Raw genomic sequence first — 19,216 nt, 5'->3', positions numbered from 1 at the left:
CAAGCCTCTCCAGCCTGGCCTTGGACACTTCCAGGGATCCAAGGGCAGCCCCAGCTGCTCTGGGAATTCCATCCCAGCCCCTCATCACCCTCCCAGGCAGGAATTCCTGCCCAATATCCCATTCCCAATAACCCCCTAGCAGTGGGAAGCCATTCCCTGTGTCCTGTCCCTCCAGGTACCCATTTTTAATGACAGTTGTCAATGTGCCTCGTGTTGGCAGAGCTGGAAGGGATTCCCAGGGCAGGGAGTGGGACAGGGGGTGGCAGAGGGTGACAGGGGGTGGCAGGGGGTGGCACTCACACATGGCCATGCCTCAAGCAAGTCCCTTCCAGCTCCTTCCCAACCCTTCTCTACAGGATCAGCCCAGCCCCAGGATGGAACAGGATGAATCCCACCCTCACCCACCTCCACTGACAACAACAAACAAGTCCCCTCTGTGACTGTGCCCATGTCACCCCACACAGGGGCTGTGTGCTGTGCCAGAGAGAGCTGAATTCCCACTTCAGGGCCACAACACTTGCCTTGTGGTGTTTTCCTGGGGAGCAGAATCATCTCTTGCAGCAGCTCATCCCAGCAGAGAGCCCAGTTAAACATCACCCTGAGCCTCCTGCTGCTGGGGCCCAGCTGGGAGCTCAGCAGTGCCTGGTGCCTGCACAGCTCCTGTTCCCTCCTCCAGCTGCTGAAACTGCAATGGGCTGGGGTCAGCCTGGGCTGAGCTGCCCCCAGCCCAACAAACTGCACCTCAGCAAGGCTCAGCAAAGCTCCCATTCGTCACAACTAAAGAACTGCCTCGTTTTTCCAAAGCTGACACATCAAATTATGAGTATCGTAACAGTTTTAGCATTATTTAACTGTAAAATGATTTTTCCTGATTATTTAGTTTTGCTGTGTTGTAGATATCACAGATCAAAAACAGAGCAAACATCTGAACATGAATAACTGAGTGGTAATTCTAATATTATTATTATTTAAAAAGCTTCATTTGGAGCAGCAGAGCTCTGTCACCCTCACAATGGTTTGTCATGAGAGAACATGACAGCAACTCTACATTAATGAGAAAATCACTCACTGACTCTGATTTCTGCAAATGAAGACCAGTGTGAAATTAATGAAATTAAAGTCTGTATTTGTTAGTGCAGTTCATCTCACAGAATGTAATTTTAAATCCTATTAATGCTATTAATTAATAATTAAAAGTAATAACCCACATTACCTGGGAAGAGACTGAGCCTCTTTATTTTCCTGGAAGGATTCTGAGTAGAGGTTTTCAACCTGATGCACAAAGTCTATCATTTTCTTCTCTCTTTCAGAAAAATAATTTTCTTCTTGCAAGACTTTCACCTTTAATTCAAATTAAAGTGTTACCTCCAACTGTTAAAGTATCCCCTTCAATGGCTCCCCGTTTTTATCTGTATTTAATATATTTGAGTTGTAAATGATCCTGCAAGTGCAAACAATTAACCAACTGCAGGAAAAAAATGCTGGAAGCAGAGGGTCATACATTTAAATGACAAGAGGACTCCAGGCTGTGTGAGAGAACCAGATCAGAGTCAGGACAAATAAATGACATTTTAACAGAGGGACAGGGATGGTGCAGAGCTGCACTGGGAGGATGCAGCACAAGCCCTGGGTGTCTCTGCTCTGAAGATCAGCTCAGTGCAGGCTTTCCCTCAGCACAAACACATTTGAGGGCTCAGGTCTGGGCTGAAGCAGCTTTGGGGCACTCACCAGCAGGTCCCTGACGTGTCTGTCCTGGGTGTGAAAGCAGATCTTGTGAAATTCCTGCTGCACGTCAAAGCCCTGGCACAGAGAAGACACTCACTGTAAGACCTGCCCACAGAATGCACTGAACAGATCAAACACAGAACAAACACAGATCAAACACAGCTGCCTTCCCCTCCCCAAAGCACACAGCGCTGGAAAACAGTCCCTGCACAGCTCCCACAGGGATGTCCCTGATGGAACAAACCCAGGGACACCTCCCCAGGCAGAGCCACCTGTTGCAATTATGGACATGAAAGAACCACACTCACCTGTCAGGCAGGAGCAGGGAAAAGAAGGGCAGTTTATTATGATTTAGGGTTTATATAGGATTTGGGGTTTGGTCAATGAGAGGAACAAACACCTCTCTGACCCCAGTGGCCAATCCAAAAGTCCATCACCGAGAGGAATGAAAACAATCTACATTGTTTTGAGAGACTTTGAAGGAAAGTGTGTAAACAATCATCAGAAGGCTCAGGATTATGGCAATTGCCACCCTTGCCCTGCTGCTCCTCACCTCAGCCAACACCCCCACAGCCTGGCTGCCCCAGCAGCTCTGCAAAAAGCCAACTTTCACTCATTCCCCTGTTCCTGGAGGAATCAACACACCCACAGCCCCCTGAGGGGCTCCCCATGCTCTCATCAATCCCAGAGCAGTGAGAACCACCCTGAACCCCTCTCACCATGTTCCTCAGCAGCTCCGAGGCCTCCCTGGTGCTGCCCCTGAGCAGACAGTCATAGACCAGGCTCAGACCTGTGTGGATGAACTCCTGCAGGCTCTCAGCAGGATGCTGCTGCCTTCGGAAGAAGATCTGGGCCTCTGGGATTTTGTTGCTCAGGATGGCCTCAGCAATGACTTCCTAAAGGGAAAAAACATGGAGTAAAAATTCATCTACATCATCCTTAGGTTGATTTTCTTCCTCAGAACTTTAAGATCATTTTTGTGGAACTATCTCCTTATATAAATTTCCCCACAGTGGTAAAATCTGAGTTATTCCTTCTCACCTCTGGTGTCAGTTTTTCCCACTCTTGGCTCTCCTCTATCTCGGGCAGATCTTCATCCAGCTCAGCTCCAGTGTGCTCTGGAGGGATTGGGGGTCGAGGGTATTTCCTCAGGAATTTTCTCAGCTTGATGATGTAGTCAGTTAAAATATCTGCAGCCTTCTGCAGGAATTCATCCGGTTCTGCCAAAAGCACCCCAGACATCAGTTCAATGGGAATGATCAGACAGGATTTTAATGTTTAGCAAGGCTGAATTAATAAATGTGCTGGTGAATAAATAGAAAGTCCTCAGAGGGAAGAGCACATCAGCTCTGTCCCCTGTGCAGGCAGTGAGAGCCCAGCACTCCCAGCACCCTGCCAGGACACAGCCACAACCCCACAGAGCTCCCTGCCCTCCCTCAGGGGTTTTCCTGCCCAGAAAACAGTAAAGGAGAACTGAAATTTTGTATTAATCCAACCAATTATTAGTCAGTGAAATCCAACCTAAAGCACAGGGATGAACATCTTTCACTACTCACTTAATTCTGGTATTTTCATTTTAATTCTAGGCAAATTTAAGCTTTTAATTAAAAGAATTAGACGTTCTCACTTCCTTAAATGATGATACATGAGTAGATATGACCCAGCAGATCTTACCCTGTGTGTGCACAAAGATCTCCTCCAGCTGCTTGGTGAGGAAAGTCAGGGTGAGGCTCAGGAGCTGCTCAGAGAAGTGTTTGCTGTGAGGCTCCAGATCATTCTCCTGGATTGCTGAGCAGAGCAAGTTCAGAGCTGGCCTGAGCTCCTCCAAATCTGCAATGGTTCCAAAAGAGTTCACACACCTGCATCCTGCACTCAGGCACAGGGAGAAGGGAATGGGATAAACCTCTGCAGCTGCAGGTTCTGCACTCACTTCTCAGGTAGGACTGGGACACCTCATCCCCAGGGTGCTCAGGGCAGGGTGCAGACAGGCTGAAAACACTTTCTTTGCTTTTTAAAAACAAATCCACTGTGTCCAGCTGGCGATTCTCCAAACCTGCCTAGACAAACATGAAAACAGAATAATTAGGCATGGATTCTAAACCCACACATGGTGCTGGGATTCTTGTTCCATCCTCAGGGACAATCTACACACAAAAAAACCCAGAAGGGATTGAAATTCTGTGTGCAGCACCTGCAGCAGCCTGAAATAACAAGGTGACCTGCACAGTACTCTGCTCAAAGCCTGCCCTGTATCTCCACACACAAAATATTATTACAGCAATACAAAGCGAGTACTGTGAGAATCAGGACTCTGAATAAACTTACAGCAATTTTATAAGAACAGTACAATAAATACAGAAATCCAGTTCCAAGGATTTCTTTTCACATTTAACATTTTCCAAGAGGACGAAAACTGCTGCAGAAACTGGCAAAGCTGCTTTTGGGTCCAATTAAGAGGGAATTTTGCGCACTGCTTTATTCTCTTTTATTTTATTAATGTGCATTCACTCACATTTGGTGCTGGATTTCTTCCTCTGGGTCACTCACCTGCTTGGAGTTTTACTGTTTGTTTAATAACTAAACCACTTCCTTTTGCCTCTAGGTTTGAGGCAGACTTCAAATTGTGTCTAAACTCTCATTGACATTGCTAAAGTGCATTCAAAACTGGAAATAGGGAGTTTATTCCCTCCTTACCTCGAGGGCGTGGATGGGGATGGAGCACCTCTCCCACCCATTGAGGTGACACACGGAATCCACGACACCAGCACTGCCAAACATCATCAGCCTGGTCAGAAACTCCTCCTGGGTTAATCCAAACAGGATCAGGGACAGACCACGCTCTGAATGACAGAACCAAGCCACAAATAAAGACAGAGCAGCCACTCTTTGGGCAGCAGCATTTCTACCCACTGCTGTTTCCAAAAGAGTGAGGCAAAGCTGCAGCGGCTCCAGTTGGATTTCACCCGGGCAGGGATGCAATGGAAGTTACCCAAGAGCAGCCAGGTAAAACACTAAAAAACCCCTAAAGCAGCTGCATCAGGCCAGTTTGTGCCCCCTCACCTGTCAGCAGCAGACACAGTGGCACCTCTGCACTGCTCTCCACGTAGACACTGCTTCTCCCGAAGTGGGAACACGTCGCCTCCTGGGACTCAAAATCCCAGAGCGCCAGGGACAGCCCCGTGTCCTGTGCCAGCACCACGAACACAGCTTTAGCTCCAGTCACCAGTTTGCACTCCAGCTTCACCATTTCCTGGGCTGCTCCAACAGGGATCTGTGTCCAGTGCTGTCCTGTATCCCCAGGGGCTGCACCCTGGCTCTGCAGGGCTCGGGAAGCTGCCCATGTAACAGCCCGGGGAACAAAGGCCACCATCCTCTCTGGATCCTCACAGATTTCAGGATCATGATCTTCCAGATGGGTAAAAAACTGATACCAAGGCAAACTGGAGTTGTCCACCAGATCTGGAGAAGCTGGTGGTCTTCTTCTCCTCACTCTGTCCCACAGTGAGGATAAGTGTGCCTTCCAGGACCTGTGGAGGGAACACCAGGTATTACCCCAACAACAAGGCAGGTAAAGCTTTCTCAGTTAAATAAAATACATTTTGAGCTTATAAAATCCACCCAGCACGCTGCGTTTTAACCTTCCCATGGCCTCCTTATTTGCATTTAAATACTCCCTGCAGCCAAGCTGAGTGACCACAGCTGCAGCAGCTAACAAGGTCCACGTTCAGCATTTCCAGTAAAAAGTTTTCTTTTCCTCACAGAAAATGCCTCATCAATTAAAAAATAATAGAATTAATTCCAGAACTGAATCTTTCTTATCTCTACATAAAGTTATAATTGGCATGTTTTATTAGTTTCAATACTCTAAGACTAAAAAGTAATCCCTAAGCAGCAATTCCTGTTTGGAAACTGTTCAGTGCCACAGGTAAAGCTGTCTTGGTCCACCCTAAATTCCAAAGATTTACAGCAGAACGGCCTGATTTTACCTGTCACAACTGCAAGTGAAAAAAACAAATCAGCAGTTTATTCTCAATGACCCAAAGGAGATAAAGGCCAGGCTGTGTCAGGAGGCTCCTCCCCTCTGTACCTGTCTGTGCGGAAAGGGGAGGACAGCAGCTCCATGCTGTGCTCAGAACTGGCCACCTCATCCTCATCCAGCCCCTCTGGAGGCTTCACTGGGAGACTTTCAGGATCTCTCTTACAGAGCAAATGTTCAGGGAACTGTCTGTAAAGAAATAAATACGAAATTTTACCTTGTTCAGATGGTTTAAGATGATTTTTTTTCATGTTTAACTCCTCCAGGAGCTCTCGGTGCAGTTTTCTCTCAGGGTAACAGGTGAGCCATCACAACCTGATGCTCTTTCCTTTTGAGGTGGACTCCACCTCTTAATTACCACCGAGCCCTAATTTATCAAGCTAAATCAGCACAGCTGTGACCTGTAGAGTTTGATAATTCCATACCCTACAGTATTTCTAACAGGTGCTACCACTCACCCCTGGCACTGAGAGCACCTAATCTTCCTGGGAAAAAAAAAAAAAATGAAGGGCAAGACAAAGTTTAGCTCCTAATCTTCCTGGGGAAAAAAAAATGAAGGGCAAGACGAAGTTTAGCTCCTAATCTTCCTAAGGAAAAAAAATAAAGGGCAAAACAAAGTTTATCTACCTGTTAACAGATCAAAATAGAGAGATGTGATAGAGTTTGGGGTTTTTTTTTTTGTGACAGTGACAAAGAATAAATTAGAGCAAATAATGAAAGGATAATTTTTAAACCAAGAGGAAGTTTTTGCTCTCAGAAGTCAGAATGAAAAGCTGATGAGTACAGGGCCAAGACTGGGGACCTGAGAGGGTCAGCCCAGCCCAAAACCCCCCCCTGGAGCTGTACCTGAAGTAGGTGTTGAGCTGCAGAGCCAGGGCACAGTGGCAGGAGTTGGTGACCACGGCCGTGCTGAGGTCAGGGGACACTGCCAGGGCAGCCAGGGGGGACACAGGGGCCGGGCCAGCCCCCACCCTGACCCTCCCCAGCAGGGCACCATCAGTGCAGTCAAAAATGTCTGTAACAGCATCAAGGAAAAGCCCAGGCCATGGAATGCCCAGCAGGGGAGTCACACACGAGGGGAAGGGGCTGAATTCTGGCTCCAAGAGGAGGAAAAGCCAACCTGACTTTATTGTGCTGTAATGGGCCAGGAACAGGTTAAATCCAGCAGCTGGAGGGACTGACAGCTCTGAGCCCCCCAGCACACAGAGCTGCCCCCCTAAACTCTGAGTCCTGTGTGCCTGCTCATCATTTCTGTTTAATTAAGCAGTGAGGTGACAGCAGAAATCAGCCTGTTATACACAGAGCCAGGAATCAAACCTGTTAATGAAACCCAAAAACTCAGTGAGGAGCTGGGAAACGCTGGATACACAACCAGGGCACTCCACAAAATCACCAGGATTTGGCTACACAACCTCATTTGCAGCCAGCACTTAAATGTCTTTAAAGACATTTTTACTCAGCTCTGACAGCACAGAAAAGCAACTTTGTTCTCCCAGCTGATGTTCCCCCAGCTCTCCTGCAAAGGATACAAATCCAGCCAGCAGTGTCCAACAGGAACAGGATCCCCCTGCAGAACTGGCAGTCTGTGATTCTCCCCACAGCTCCCGGAGGCAGAGCCAGGGGGAAGCACTCACAGCTCTCTGGGGGTGAATTTTCCCCAGGAAAGGTCAGGTGCACAAGGATAAACTGGTTGAGCAGGAGTTTGCACTTGTTGTTTCCAAAAGACAGAATCTTCACAGAGGAAATCGAAGGCAGACCTGTAAATTGACAGATGTTTAAATTTCGTGTTACAGCCAGCTGGGACTTTTGATTTGTAAAGGAATCCCAAGAAAATGACAGCTCAGGTTCATTGCCCCAGTTTCCATCCTAACACAAGTTGGAGTGGTTGGTTTAAATCTCACTTTCTGCACTAATTCTAGAGCAATTTCCCAAAACTTTTTATGTGGCTTTTTCAGTGGACAATGCCATGAGGAACATAAAAAAAATCAGCACAAAAGAGGATTTCTGTCAGCACTGAGAAGAAAAGCTACAAACTTTGGAAATAAAATATTTTTAGAGACTGTTTAAGAACATGTCAATCACTAAAGGCTCATTCTAACTATGTACTTTGTTTGCTAATTATAAAATATAGGTTAAAGGTTAAATGTTTAATTAGTCTTTGCAGGGTTATTGATAAGCCTGTCTCTCTTTCCTTCCCATCAGTCCCAAAATTAAAGTTAAAATTTGAGAGAGCAGGGCTGCATGCATTTTATTAAAATTTATTTTTAACTTTGCATCACTCAAACGTGACCCTACAAGAGTTTGATTATTTCTAACGCTGTCACCTTTGAATACAAAAATGTCCCTGTTATTTCTCAAGCCCATGAATTTTGCTGATCAGTGTGGAGGGACCTGAAATTCCCCAGTGCTCAATCCCACTGCCTGATCCATCCCAGCAGGAGCAGCAGAACCTGCAATATTTCATACAACACACTGAAATTTACTCACTGATGCTTTTAGCTTCAAGGAGCTTTTTAAGTGTCTCTTCCTTACAGCTGTGCAGTGAATTTGGGTTGTGTTTTCCATCTTCTACATTGAATTCATAGACAAACAGGTCGTGGCTTTGACCAAGAGCCAGGAGTTTTGTCTTGTTTGACTGCAAACCATCATCTTCTGTGCTGTCCCACAGGAAGCTGAAGATAAAACATTCAGGAAGGTTATTTGCTTTATTCCATTTCCCATTTCCCAGGCTGGACAGCTCTGGCTGTGCACTGGTGATGGATAACACCTTCAGTACTGAAGGCTCTGCTGCCATCCCATCCCTCCCAGCTCCATCCTGGACAGGACAGAGCCTGAGGAACCCCAGCTCCTCCTCCTCAAGGTTAAAGGCCTTTCCATCCTCCCGCCTTTTTCACTGCATCACCCAGGACAGAGGGATGCTCCGCTCCAGCATTTCCAGGAGGGAGAACACCAGCTCTGCCAGCACAACACATTGTCCATTTACAGATTTTCCCCTGTTTTTTGGGCCCAGAATCTCTCCAGGTGTGTCACCATGCTCATGGTGATGGGGAGGGAGCAGAGAGGGACCAGCCCAGCACAGGGAGAGCAAACCCTGTCACTGAAACCCTCCCCAGCCCCAGAATGTCCCTGGACAGGGCTGGGAACAGCCCGGCACAGGGAAAGGTGTCCCTGCCCTGGGAAGGGAGAGCTGGGATGGGCTCTAAGGTCCCCCAAAGCCGAAGCAGTTCAGGGTTCTGAGTCTCTGAGCAGTGCCCGGAGCCTGCAGATCCCAGACCCAAAGCAGATGTTAAAGCCACCATGGACCCAGTGTCACCCCGGGGGACTCAGGGCTGGGGTGTGAAGCCAACAGCCCGACAGACAAAACCCTTCTTGTTTGGGCTGGGTTTTGCCGTGAGCACAGCCAGCCGAACATGGCCCAGCACCGGGGCGGCGCCGGGGCTTGGGGAGAACTCCCCGTGTCCCCCCGGTTCTCCCCGCAGTCACTCGGCCCAGGCTCAGCCAGGACACTGCCCCGATCCCCCCTGTTCTCCCCGCACTCACCCGGCCCAGGCTTCGGACAGGACACTGCCCCATTCCCCCCGGTTCTCCCCACACTCACCCAGCCCAGGCTCCCGGCAGGACACTCCCCGATCCCCCCCTGTTCTCCCCGCACTCACTCAGCCCAGGCTCAGCCAGGACACTCCCCGATCCCCCCCTGTTCTCCCCGCACTCACTCGGCCCAGGCTCAGCCAGGACACTCCCCGATCCCCCCCGTTCTCCCCGCACTCACTCGGCCCAGGCTCCGGGCAGGACGCTGCCCCGGGCCCGCCCGGCCCCGCCAGGCCCCAGCGCCTCCAGGTAGATGCCGGCGGGGCTCAGGAGGGCGCCCAGAGCGTGCCGGGCTCTGCTCAGCCGCACCCGGGCCCATCCCCGCGGCTCCCCCGAGCGGGGCACCAGGAGCACACGCAGCTCGGGCCGGGTCTCCGCCGCTGCCATCCTCTTCCTCCTCCTCCTGCCGCTGCTGCTCCCGGTTCTCAGCGCCGCCGGCCCCGAGCCGCCGCCATAGCGGGGGCCGCCCCTCGTTCCGGTCAGCTGGGCCGCGAGCCGCGACTACAACTCCCAGCAGGCACCGCGGGGCGGCAGTGCGCGCTGGGAGCTGTAGTCCCCACTGCTGCCGCGCCGGTCTTTAAATAGGATTTTTTTTGTCTTTAAGTAGAATTCTCTGTATTTTTACTCTGCCCCTGTACTTTCCTCTGATCTCTGTTGCTGATGGATCCCTATGGCATTTCTGGGCCGGGATTTTCCTGGGATTTCCTTTGTGTCCCGGGGTTGTCCCGGGGGTCCCTCTGTGTCCCCCACTCTGTGTCCTGGGGCTGTCCTGCGGTCTCTCCGTGTCCCGGGTCACTCTGTGTCCCCCCCGCCCGCGGCTCCACGCGGAGACACCGAGAAGGGGCAGACAAGGTCACGCCCCGCCCACCCCTGGGCGTGGCTCCGGTCTCTCCCCTCCCATTGGCTCTGCCCGGCCCCGCCCCGGCCCCGCCCCACGCGGAAGTGGCGCGGCCCGCGGGCCGATGGCGGAGCGCGGCCATGGCGCTGGTGCTGGCGCTGCTGTCGCAGGCGCTGGGCCGGGTGTGGCGGAGCCCCGGCAGTAGCGCCCGCCATGCGCCCCCGAGCCGCGCCATGGAGCACGACAGGGCCATGGAGGTCTACGGTGACTGCCCGGGGCCGCGGGGGGAGCACCGGGGGTGGTGCCGGTTCGCCCTTGGCGGGGCTGAGGGAGGGGAAGCGCGGCGGGGCCTGAGGGGCTGGGGCGGTGAGGGGGTCCTGAGGGGCGGTGAGGGGGTCCTGAGGGGCTCAGGACAGTGAGGGGGTCCTGAGGGGCTGGGAGGGGGGTCCTGAGGGGCTCAGGGCAATGAGGGGACCCTGAGGGGCTCAGGGCAGTGAGGGGGTCCTGAGGGGCTGGGAGGGGGGTCCTGAGGGGCTCAGGGCAATGAGGGGGGTCCTGAGGGGCTGGGAGGGGGGTCCTGAGGGGCTCAGGGCAATGAGGGGACCCCGAGGGGCTCAGGGCAGTGAGGGGACCCTGAGGGGCTCAGGGCGGTGAGGGGGGTCCTGAGGGGCTGGGAGGGGGGTCCTGAGGGGCTCGGGGCAGTGAGGGGACCCTGAGGGGCTCAGGGCGGTGAGGGGGGTCCTGAGGGGCTCAGGGCGGTGAGGGGGGTCCTGAGGGGCTCAGGGCGGTGAGGGGGGTCCTGAGGGGCTCAGGGCAGTGAGGGGACCCCAAGGGGTTCGGGGCAGTGAGGCGGGTCCTGAGGGGCTCAGGGCAGGGAAAAAGGGCCACATTCAGCTTATTGGGATCATTTTTGGGGCTCCCAAAGAGGAGCAACACCAACAGTGCTGGGAAAGGGGGGTGCTCACAAAAACACCTTTTATAAAACCCAGGAAAGATCCCTTATCCCCGCTCCCTTGTCCCAGATATAATCCGGACCATCCGGGACCCGGAGAAGCCAAACACGCTGGAAGAACTGGAAGTGGTGACGGAGAACGGCGTGGAGGTGCAGGAGATAGGGGAGGATGAATATCTGGTCGTCATCAGGTTTACACCCACAGTACCTCATTGCTCCTTGGCCACTCTCATCGGTGAGATCTCTCTCTTTAAATCAGAAACAAAGAGCTTGAGGTTGATTTGAGGTTGTCTGGATCAGTCCCAGTTCAGATCCAGCCTTGCCTGGCTGTGTTGGTTTGGCCAGGAATTGCACCAGTGCAAACAAACCAAGCAAAAAATAAAAGCCCAAATCCAGAGAGAGAAATGGGGACACCCATCTGTTTGTGTCAGGTTAGGGAATCTCTTCAAAGAGAACCTCTCAAAGCTGTGCTGGGAAGTGGTACAGAATTCCTTCTTTGTATTCTCCCAGTTACTTCATTAATTAACAATTTGTCAGCTCTTAAATTAAAAGAAAAATTACAACTTTCTGCTTCTCCCTCTGTGCCTTGTGCTGCTCAGAATACGAAAGCACATTACCACTTACACTGATTGTTAAACATAATTCTCTGAAAATGCACCTCAGACCTTGAGTTTTACAGGAAAATCTCTTTTGTTGTGTTCTGTTTTGACAGGCCTTTGTTTAAGAGTAAAACTCCAGAGATGTTTGCCTTTCAGACACAAGGTAAAGTGCCTGCTTTGGAGCCTGTTCTAAATTCCATGAACGAGTGCCACCTTCCCTAAATTAATTCACAGACCTTTAAAGACTTGGGCATAATAACCCAAAAAATGCATTAACTACCTGAGGATTGCTGCAGTTGATTTTTTGAGGTGGTAATTTTGTTTTTCCAGCTCTCAGCTGAACCCTGCAAAGGGAATTTCTTGTCCCCAGTCCCTTGGTGTGGCAGCAGGGGTGACACCAGGCCTTGTGTGTGTGTGTGGAGTGGAATTTTCCCTCCAGGAAGGAAATGTGGTGCTCCTAACGCTGCTGCTCTCTCCTCCAGCTGGAGATCTACATCTCTGAGGGCACACATTCCACAGAGGAGGACAGTGAGTAGAGCTTGTGCATGGTGCTGCTGCTTCAGCCTCTCTGTGCTCTGTCCTCTCCTCCCCTGCCTTTCCCAGAAATTAATCCCCGGTAAAAGTTTGGGAACCAAGTGGCCCTGAGGTGTTCCCAAGGCTGTGGTGACTCTGATCACCTCCTTGTTGCTGGTTGGGTTTTATAACAAAAAACAACCCTCAGTTCTGGCAGGTGCTGTGTTTAAAAAAGGAGAATAATTGCCTCACTGTCCTGAAATCCTCACACCAAACGTGGATGTTTCTCAGTCAGGTTTTGCAGGGTGTGTCAGCACAGAAAGTCTCAAGTTCTCAGTGCTCAGAGTTCCAGCAGGGGAGTTTGCAGGACGTGGGTGTTGTGGCAGAGTCAGCAGCTGAGGAGTGCCCTGGGCTTGAGCCTTCAGCCTCTGCCAAAAGTGGGATTTTTTTAAATAGCTACAAACTGGGTTGCTAATTTATCCCTAATTCCACCCTTGATTTCGGGACACATCCCCAGAACACCTCACTCCTTTTCCTGAACCACCAAAATGACCAAACCCATTATTTCCGACGTTTGTTTTGGTGTGACTGAGCTTTCCTTTGCCTCCTTCCCTGCTCCCCACTAACCCTCCTGCTAATGCCCTTCACTCCTGAGCCCCCCTATGGCCTGTGGGGTGTCCCTGGGAGCCCCTGACCCCTGCCCTGGGGTGTTTTTGCAGTCAACAAGCAGATCAATGACAAGGAGAGGGTGGCGGCGGCCATGGAGAACCCGAACCTGCGGGAGATCGTGGAGCAGTGTGTGACTGAGCCCGACTAGGGATCCCCCCTGGGGACAGCCCTGCTGCAGCCTGACAAAAACAATAATAATCAAGGCCTTGACTTTGATACTTGAGCTCTTTTTATCTTCTGTGCGTTTTTGTTTTTTTTTTTTTTTTTTTTAAGAGAAATTGTTTATAAGATTAGATTTAAAAATGAGGAATCGGTCTCTAAGGAGAGTCCAGTGTGTGGGGCTGGGAGTTTGTCATTTTTTTGGTGTCCAGAGGAATATTTTGTGATTCAAAGCAACGTTTGAATTGCCTTCTGAGAGACGTTGTGATGTAAATTCAGTTTTTGCAAGTTGAATTTCTACATTGTTTCAATCACTGCACTGTAAAAAATAAAAGAGATTCTTGTACTGAAATGCTGCTTTCGGGGTCCTGAGTTTGTTTTGGGTTTTTTCTTAAGGATTAGGTTTAGATTTCTGTCAGAAGAAATTAATTTCATTCAGCTTCCTCATTAAAGCTGAAATTAATTCAGAAAAATAATTTGTGGCTGTTTTAATAAACCCCAAAAAGCTTCCCTGGGGGCATGGAAATGTGGAATGGACTCAACATTACAAACAGGGGGGATGTTCCCTTTGCTAAACCAGTGAACTGCTCCATGGCACAGCCAGGCCCCTCCCCTCGAGTGCCAAATTAGCTGAAAAAATTAATTAAAAGAGGCAAGGAAGGGAAATAACAATCCTCTTTTTTTTTCCACAGGTTTGTACAGGTGTGAAAAAATACTTCCCAACTTCAAGTTGTATTGAAAAAAAATAACAACTCAAGCTGAGTAAGTTACTCAGCTTCAATGAAATTTCTGTTAAATTTCAAACTCCTTTGTACCCCCATGGACAAACATTCCTCATTTTCCAGCACAGGGGACACATCCTCAGTCCCACCCCAGTGCTGGGAAGGAGCTCAGGCAGGTAATTCCTGCAGGGATGGAGCAAACCCTCCAGGGAGCTTGAGCTGCCTTTTTCTGTTGTCTTCTTTCCTGGAATTTGCCTTTTTTGTTGTTGTTTTCTCCTCCAGAAGTGGGGTTGGTATTTTCTTTTCAGATATCGCTGGCAGCCAAGGAGCTTCTTGTGGATCCTGGGGCCAGCAGATAATCAGCTCCTCTCCTGGGATGGGCTCCTGGGGGCTCTCTGTGCCTGCACAGAACTGAATTCTCAGCCTGGAGGGCAGGGAATGGGGTGTTCTGGTGATTCTCCTTGTTCCTGCAGTGCCCTGGGGTCCTGAGCCCTGAGGGCTTTGTGCTGGGGCATGCAGGTAAAAAATTCTCCAAGCAACAATTCAGGAAAATGGCCCAGATCCCAAACCCAGGGCTCTGAAACCAGGAATATTCCCAATCCTGGGGCAGTGGAGGATTGAGAGCTCCTGAAACCAGGAATATTCCCAATCCCTGGGGCAGTGGATCATTGCAGGGCACTGAAACCAGGAATATTCCCAACCCCTGGGGCAGTGGATCATTGCAGGGCACTGAAACCAGGAATATTCCCAATTTTGGGAGCAGTGGATGATTGAGAACTCCTGAAACCAGAATATTCCCAGTCCCTGGGGCAGTGGATCATTGCAGGGCTCTGAAACCAGGAATATTCCCAATCCCTGGGCAGTGGATCATTGCAGGGCACTGAAACCAGAATATTCCAAATTTTGGGGGCAGTGGATCATTGAGGGGCACTGAAACCAGAATATTCCAAATTTGGGGGCAGTGGATCATTGAGGAGCACTGGAAGTGACTCCCAGGAGCTGCTGCACTTCCCAGCGTTTCTTGGATGAAAAAGTACCAAATTTATTCCTTTTTTTCAGTGAATCCTTTGAATTTCCAGCACACAGGGCCAACTGCAGAGGGCAGCAGCGACCCACGGCAGGGCTGGGCCGGGAGGGGCCTCCGGGACTGTCCCGGGAAGAGTGTAGAGATGTAGAGACAGAGCTAATTTTAGTAGATATTTCCCAATGTTTCCAGCCATCCCTCGGAGGCTCAGGGGGCTCTGGTTTGTGGCAATGATGTGGAACAGCTTTATTGAATTTCCCAATTTCCCAGTGGGTGCCCTGGGTGAGCAAACACACCTTGGTACCAGCTGGGGAGAGGGGCAGCTCCTTTTCCTCCCTCCTTCCCAGCGGGAAATAAAAAAAAAAAAAAAAAAAAATAATAATAATAATAATAATTATTATTATTATTATTACATCTATTATTATAATAATATAATAATATAATAATATAATAATACAATTACATATTATATAATTATATTTATCATTACTATATTTATTATAATAGTAATTGTTATAATAAATAGTATAATATAATATATTATATAATAATATACATTATTATATAATATATATAAAATATATAATAGTTATATATATTATATAATAATAGGTATAAAATATATAAAATGTATAAATATATATTATATATAATATATAATTATATAACAATAACATATGATATAATAATATATATAATATATTATTATATATATTATATAAAATATATATAATATATTATATATGATATGTATTATATTATTATCTATATAATAGATAAATATTATTATAATAATATCTAATATAATTATATATTATATTATAATATTTATTAGAATATTATTATTATTATAATTATTATAAATAATAATTCCCTTTTATTTCCCAGCAGGAAATAAAAGCACAGAAATAAATAAAACTTTCCCAGCTATTTCATCCCTCTGCAATGGGATCAGTGGCTGCAGCACCTCAGGGTTGGGGGGTGAAGGTTGATCCCTACAGGAGAATTGCTGGGATCAGCTGCCCAATTAAAATCCAAACAAAAAGATAAACCAGAGACATTTTTCCAATCCTCCCCTGGCTGTCCTGGCCGTCCCTGTAAACCCTTTCTGTGCAGCCCAGGGATGTTTTAGGAGCAAGAGGAAATAAATCCATTTTTATTATTCTCTGGAAAGGGCAGGAGGGAGCTGAGCTGGGGGAATTCAGCTGAGTTTGCTGCCCCAGCTTGACCCCTCCCTGGTGCATCATGATGATGATGATGAAGATGATGATGATGAAGGACTGATGAGCCCTGGGGCTCTTTGGGAACCCAAACCCCCCATCTGAGCCCGGACAGAGCCCCTGGGGAGGTGAGGACTGTGATCCACAGGTGCCTCCCAGGGCTGGGGAGCTCCTGGAGCCTTCCCCAGGATCTGAGACACAAACAGGCTCCTCCAGCTGCTGCTGCTGCTCCTTCCCACTCACTCAACGAGCTCCTCTTCCTTCCTGTCTCCAGCCTGGAAATGTCTGGAGGTGACCGAGGCAGGGACAAAGGTCTGGCTTGGGATCTGAAGCCACAGGACTCTCCCAGAGTCTTCCAGGAGATTGTGGAATCATGGAATGGTTTGGGTGGGAAGGGACCTTAAAGCCCAATCCCAGCCCCTGCCATGGGGAGAAACTGGATGGGCTTTAAGGTCCCTTCCCACCCAAACTATCCCATGATCCCATTTCAAACATCTTTTGATCCACGAGCCCTTTCCTCCTCTCGCCCCACTGCAGCAGCTCTGTCTGAACAACATCCTGCTTGTGCTGGGACAATAAAAGCATCTTTAGAAGGAGGAAAAAAGGCATTTCTCTATCCATGGGGAGCCATTCCCCCTTCTCCTGCCACGCCAGGCCCTTGTGAGGAGCCTCTTCCCAGAGACTCTCACTGGAGGTGTCTCACTGAAAGAAAATACTGCAGATATTTAAGCCAGATGTGTTTTATTGTCACTGATAATGCAGTTTCTGTGCTGGGGGGAGGCCTGGCTGAGCATGGCCTGGTGTCCCACAGGAAGGATTGTCCTGTGCCCCCAGCCAGGCACAGATTGACCCTACAGGTGGAGAGGCACTGCAGGAGGGGCTCAGCAGGCCCTGTGCCCCAAATAAATTGATTTTCAGGACTGATTTACCCTGTGAACCCGGCTGATGTTTTAATCAACAAACCCCCATTGCAAACAGCAGCTGGGAATGATTTTTGTGTGTAAACTGATGGTTCCTTCCTGCTGCCAGTGCCTGAACCATCCCCAGCGCACTGAAAACCTTGAGGATTCCCCTGGGGAAGGGAAAATGTGAACCCCACCTGTTTCCTTTGGTGACTATTCAATTTAACACACTCTGAGCTGTGGCCACAACACAAAGGGTTGTCCCTCTGCAGCCCTGGGGGGGTGACAGGCTGGGGGACAGATGGGGACAAGGAAACCAGGACTGGACACGGGTTCTTGGACCATAAAAACTTTCCATCGCCTTGGAATGGAATAAAGAACCAACGCTGAAGTCATGGCTTGTGTTTTACATACAAATCACACTCAGGAATTCCCCCCCTGGACTGGCTGTGGCTCCCTGGGGGCACCTGGGGCTCTGCAGCCCGGGGTGGGCTCCAGCCTCACTCTGCCCACTGCAGGGAGGATTGCCCTGCAAGTTTTTGGGCATTCCCCACAGCCTGGGAAAGGAATTCCTACCTAAATGCTCCTGCCCTCCCCCAGAGACATTTCCAGCAAAGCTTCCCTAGGATAGGAAGGGATTTATTTGTTCCCTCTCTGCTCCAGGAACAGGCAGCAGGGGCTGTGCCTCAGAGTAAATTGGATATTCTAGTTAAAAATCAGCTAACCTTAACAGAGGACAATCTAGATCAGCAGGAAAAAAAAAAAAATAAGGTTCAGCCTGTAAGGCCACAGAAAAACACCTTAACCAAGCATTACACTGCTACACACAGAGAGATCAGGGACTGAGCTGCCCATGGGAGGGGAGGGGATGTGCCACCCACTGCCAGGGCAGGTCCCTCTCCTGCCCAAAGGCCACAAGGGATGAGCTGGGGGACTCCAAACCCTGATCCCTCTTGCCGCACAGCAATGGGGACATGGGGATGGAGCCCCAAACTGAAGCTGAAACTTTATTTCTCTGCTCCCCTTGTCTCCACTTCTTAAATTAAACCTGTTCAGCTTCAGTGCGTAAACATTTTAATGGAAATTACAGGGATGGGTTGCCAGCTTCAAGTCCCCTATAGGAAAATAAAATAAAATAAAATAAAAATAATAAAAGTCCCTACCCCAAAGGGGTCGGCAGAGCCGGTGGAATGCTGGATGCTCACATCAGAGATATAAAAATAATAATAAAAAGTCAAGGTCTGTGCTGGCCAGCCAACACCTGTGAGAGGCTGCAAAGGTCAAAACCATAGCACCATAAGCATTTCTGAGAGCTCCTCATGGAATTATTGCTGATTTCAGCTCCCCCTTTGCCTCCCAGGGCAGGTCCCGGGATGTCACCGGATGGTTTGAGCACCGTGAGAGAATAACACCAATTGGAGAGTCCAGGAGCCCCCGTGGCACTTGGGGACAGGGCTGTCACCTCCGGGACAGGCGCTGGTGGCCGCGGGGGACCCCGGGGTGGCCGCAGCTCCGGCAGCACTGGGCGCTCACCGTGGGCAGGGGACACCGGCCCAGCAGCCGCAGGGTCCGGCAGAAGGCGAAGCTCAGGCGGTCACGGTCACAGGGGACACCTGGAGGGGACAGCAGGGGACACGAGGGGACAGCAGGGGACAAAAGGGGACAGCAGGGGACAAAAGGGGGTCAGTGTCACCAGGTGCTCAATGTGAAAATTCCCCTGCGCGTGGAACAAGGTGATGGTTAAAGTCCCTCCCAGCACAAACCATCCCAGGGTTCTGGCACTTATTGCCATAATGCTGAGCCTTCTGATGACTGTTTACATATTTTCCTTTGGAGTCTCTCAAAACAATGTATATTGTTTTCATTCCTCTCAATGATGGACTTTTGGATTGACCACTGGGGTCAGAGGGGTGTTTGTTCCTCTTATCGACCAAACCCCAAATCCTGTATAAACCCTAAATCATAACAAACTGACTTCTTTTCCCTGCTCCTGCCTGACAGGTGAGTGTGGTTATTTCATGTCCATAATTGCAACAGGCACCAGCTGGAGAGACTCAGCCAGAGCCCCCCCAGGGCAGAGCCCTCCTGTCCCACCCCTCAAACCCCCCTGTGCTGCAGCTCAAAGCATCCCCCCAGGGCAGTGACACTCCCAGGGGACAGAGAGGGGAGCAGGGGACAAACCCCCCTGTGCTGCTGCCCAAACATCCCCCCAGGGCAGTGACAGTCCCAGGGGACAGAGAGGGGAGCAGGGGACAAACCCCCCTGTGCT

General features: G+C 49.8%; 3 protein-coding genes across 3 annotated transcripts in view; 1 reads left to right on the top strand and 2 right to left on the bottom strand.

Annotated features, from left to right (window-relative positions):
* Positions 1-9,736, bottom strand: part of SPG11 (SPG11 vesicle trafficking associated, spatacsin) — a gene marked incomplete at its 5' end in the record, with an annotated part of 29,260 nt that extends 19,524 nt beyond the window's left edge. Inside the window, 14 exons of the mRNA XM_083870668.1 lie at positions 1,074-1,081; positions 1,214-1,341; positions 1,729-1,800; positions 2,445-2,621; positions 2,767-2,945; positions 3,400-3,555; positions 3,656-3,782; positions 4,420-4,565; positions 4,786-5,252; positions 5,813-5,950; positions 6,608-6,776; positions 7,291-7,518; positions 8,249-8,433; positions 9,531-9,736. Coding sequence (XP_083726794.1) covers positions 1,074-1,081; positions 1,214-1,341; positions 1,729-1,800; positions 2,445-2,621; positions 2,767-2,945; positions 3,400-3,555; positions 3,656-3,782; positions 4,420-4,565; positions 4,786-5,252; positions 5,813-5,950; positions 6,608-6,776; positions 7,291-7,518; positions 8,249-8,433; positions 9,531-9,736 — 2,386 coding nt within the window. The remainder of the gene's footprint in view (positions 1-1,073; positions 1,082-1,213; positions 1,342-1,728; positions 1,801-2,444; positions 2,622-2,766; positions 2,946-3,399; positions 3,556-3,655; positions 3,783-4,419; positions 4,566-4,785; positions 5,253-5,812; positions 5,951-6,607; positions 6,777-7,290; positions 7,519-8,248; positions 8,434-9,530) is intronic.
* A 567-nt stretch (positions 9,737-10,303) lies between these two features.
* On the top strand, positions 10,304-13,431 carry CIAO2A (cytosolic iron-sulfur assembly component 2A). The gene is made up of 5 exons (XM_083871198.1): positions 10,304-10,451; positions 11,210-11,374; positions 11,852-11,901; positions 12,221-12,266; positions 12,971-13,431. Exons 1-5 carry the CDS (start codon positions 10,328-10,330, stop codon positions 13,066-13,068), a joined length of 483 nt encoding a protein of 160 aa, XP_083727324.1. The 5' UTR covers positions 10,304-10,327; the 3' UTR covers positions 13,069-13,431.
* Positions 13,432-16,800: 3,369 nt separating this feature from the next.
* ADAMTS7 (ADAM metallopeptidase with thrombospondin type 1 motif 7) overlaps positions 16,801-19,216 on the bottom strand; it is a gene marked incomplete at its 5' end in the record, with an annotated part of 40,051 nt that continues 37,635 nt past the window's right edge. Inside the window, one exon of the mRNA XM_083870667.1 lies at positions 16,801-18,560. Coding sequence (XP_083726793.1) covers positions 18,406-18,560 — 155 coding nt within the window. The 3' untranslated portion in view covers positions 16,801-18,405. The remainder of the gene's footprint in view (positions 18,561-19,216) is intronic.

This window comes from Zosterops lateralis (genome assembly GCF_965231275.1).
Source record: "Zosterops lateralis genome assembly, chromosome: 13".
Classification (NCBI taxonomy): Eukaryota; Metazoa; Chordata; class Aves; order Passeriformes; family Zosteropidae; genus Zosterops; species Zosterops lateralis.
The sequence above is the reverse complement of the archived record's forward strand: the minus strand, read 5'-3'. Positions and strand labels throughout refer to the sequence as shown.

Bases quoted from the DNA above. Each gene is read 5' to 3' on its own strand.
- CIAO2A (XM_083871198.1), top strand. From the start codon at position 10,328: ATGGCGCTGGTGCTGGCGCTGCTGTCGCAGGCGCTGGGCCGGGTGTGG. The intron at 11,375-11,851 runs GTGAGATCTCTC...CTGTTTTGACAG, and splicing joins CTCCTTGGCCACTCTCATCG to GCCTTTGTTTAAGAGTAAAA. The intron at 12,267-12,970 runs GTGAGTAGAGCT...GTGTTTTTGCAG, and splicing joins ACATTCCACAGAGGAGGACA to TCAACAAGCAGATCAATGAC.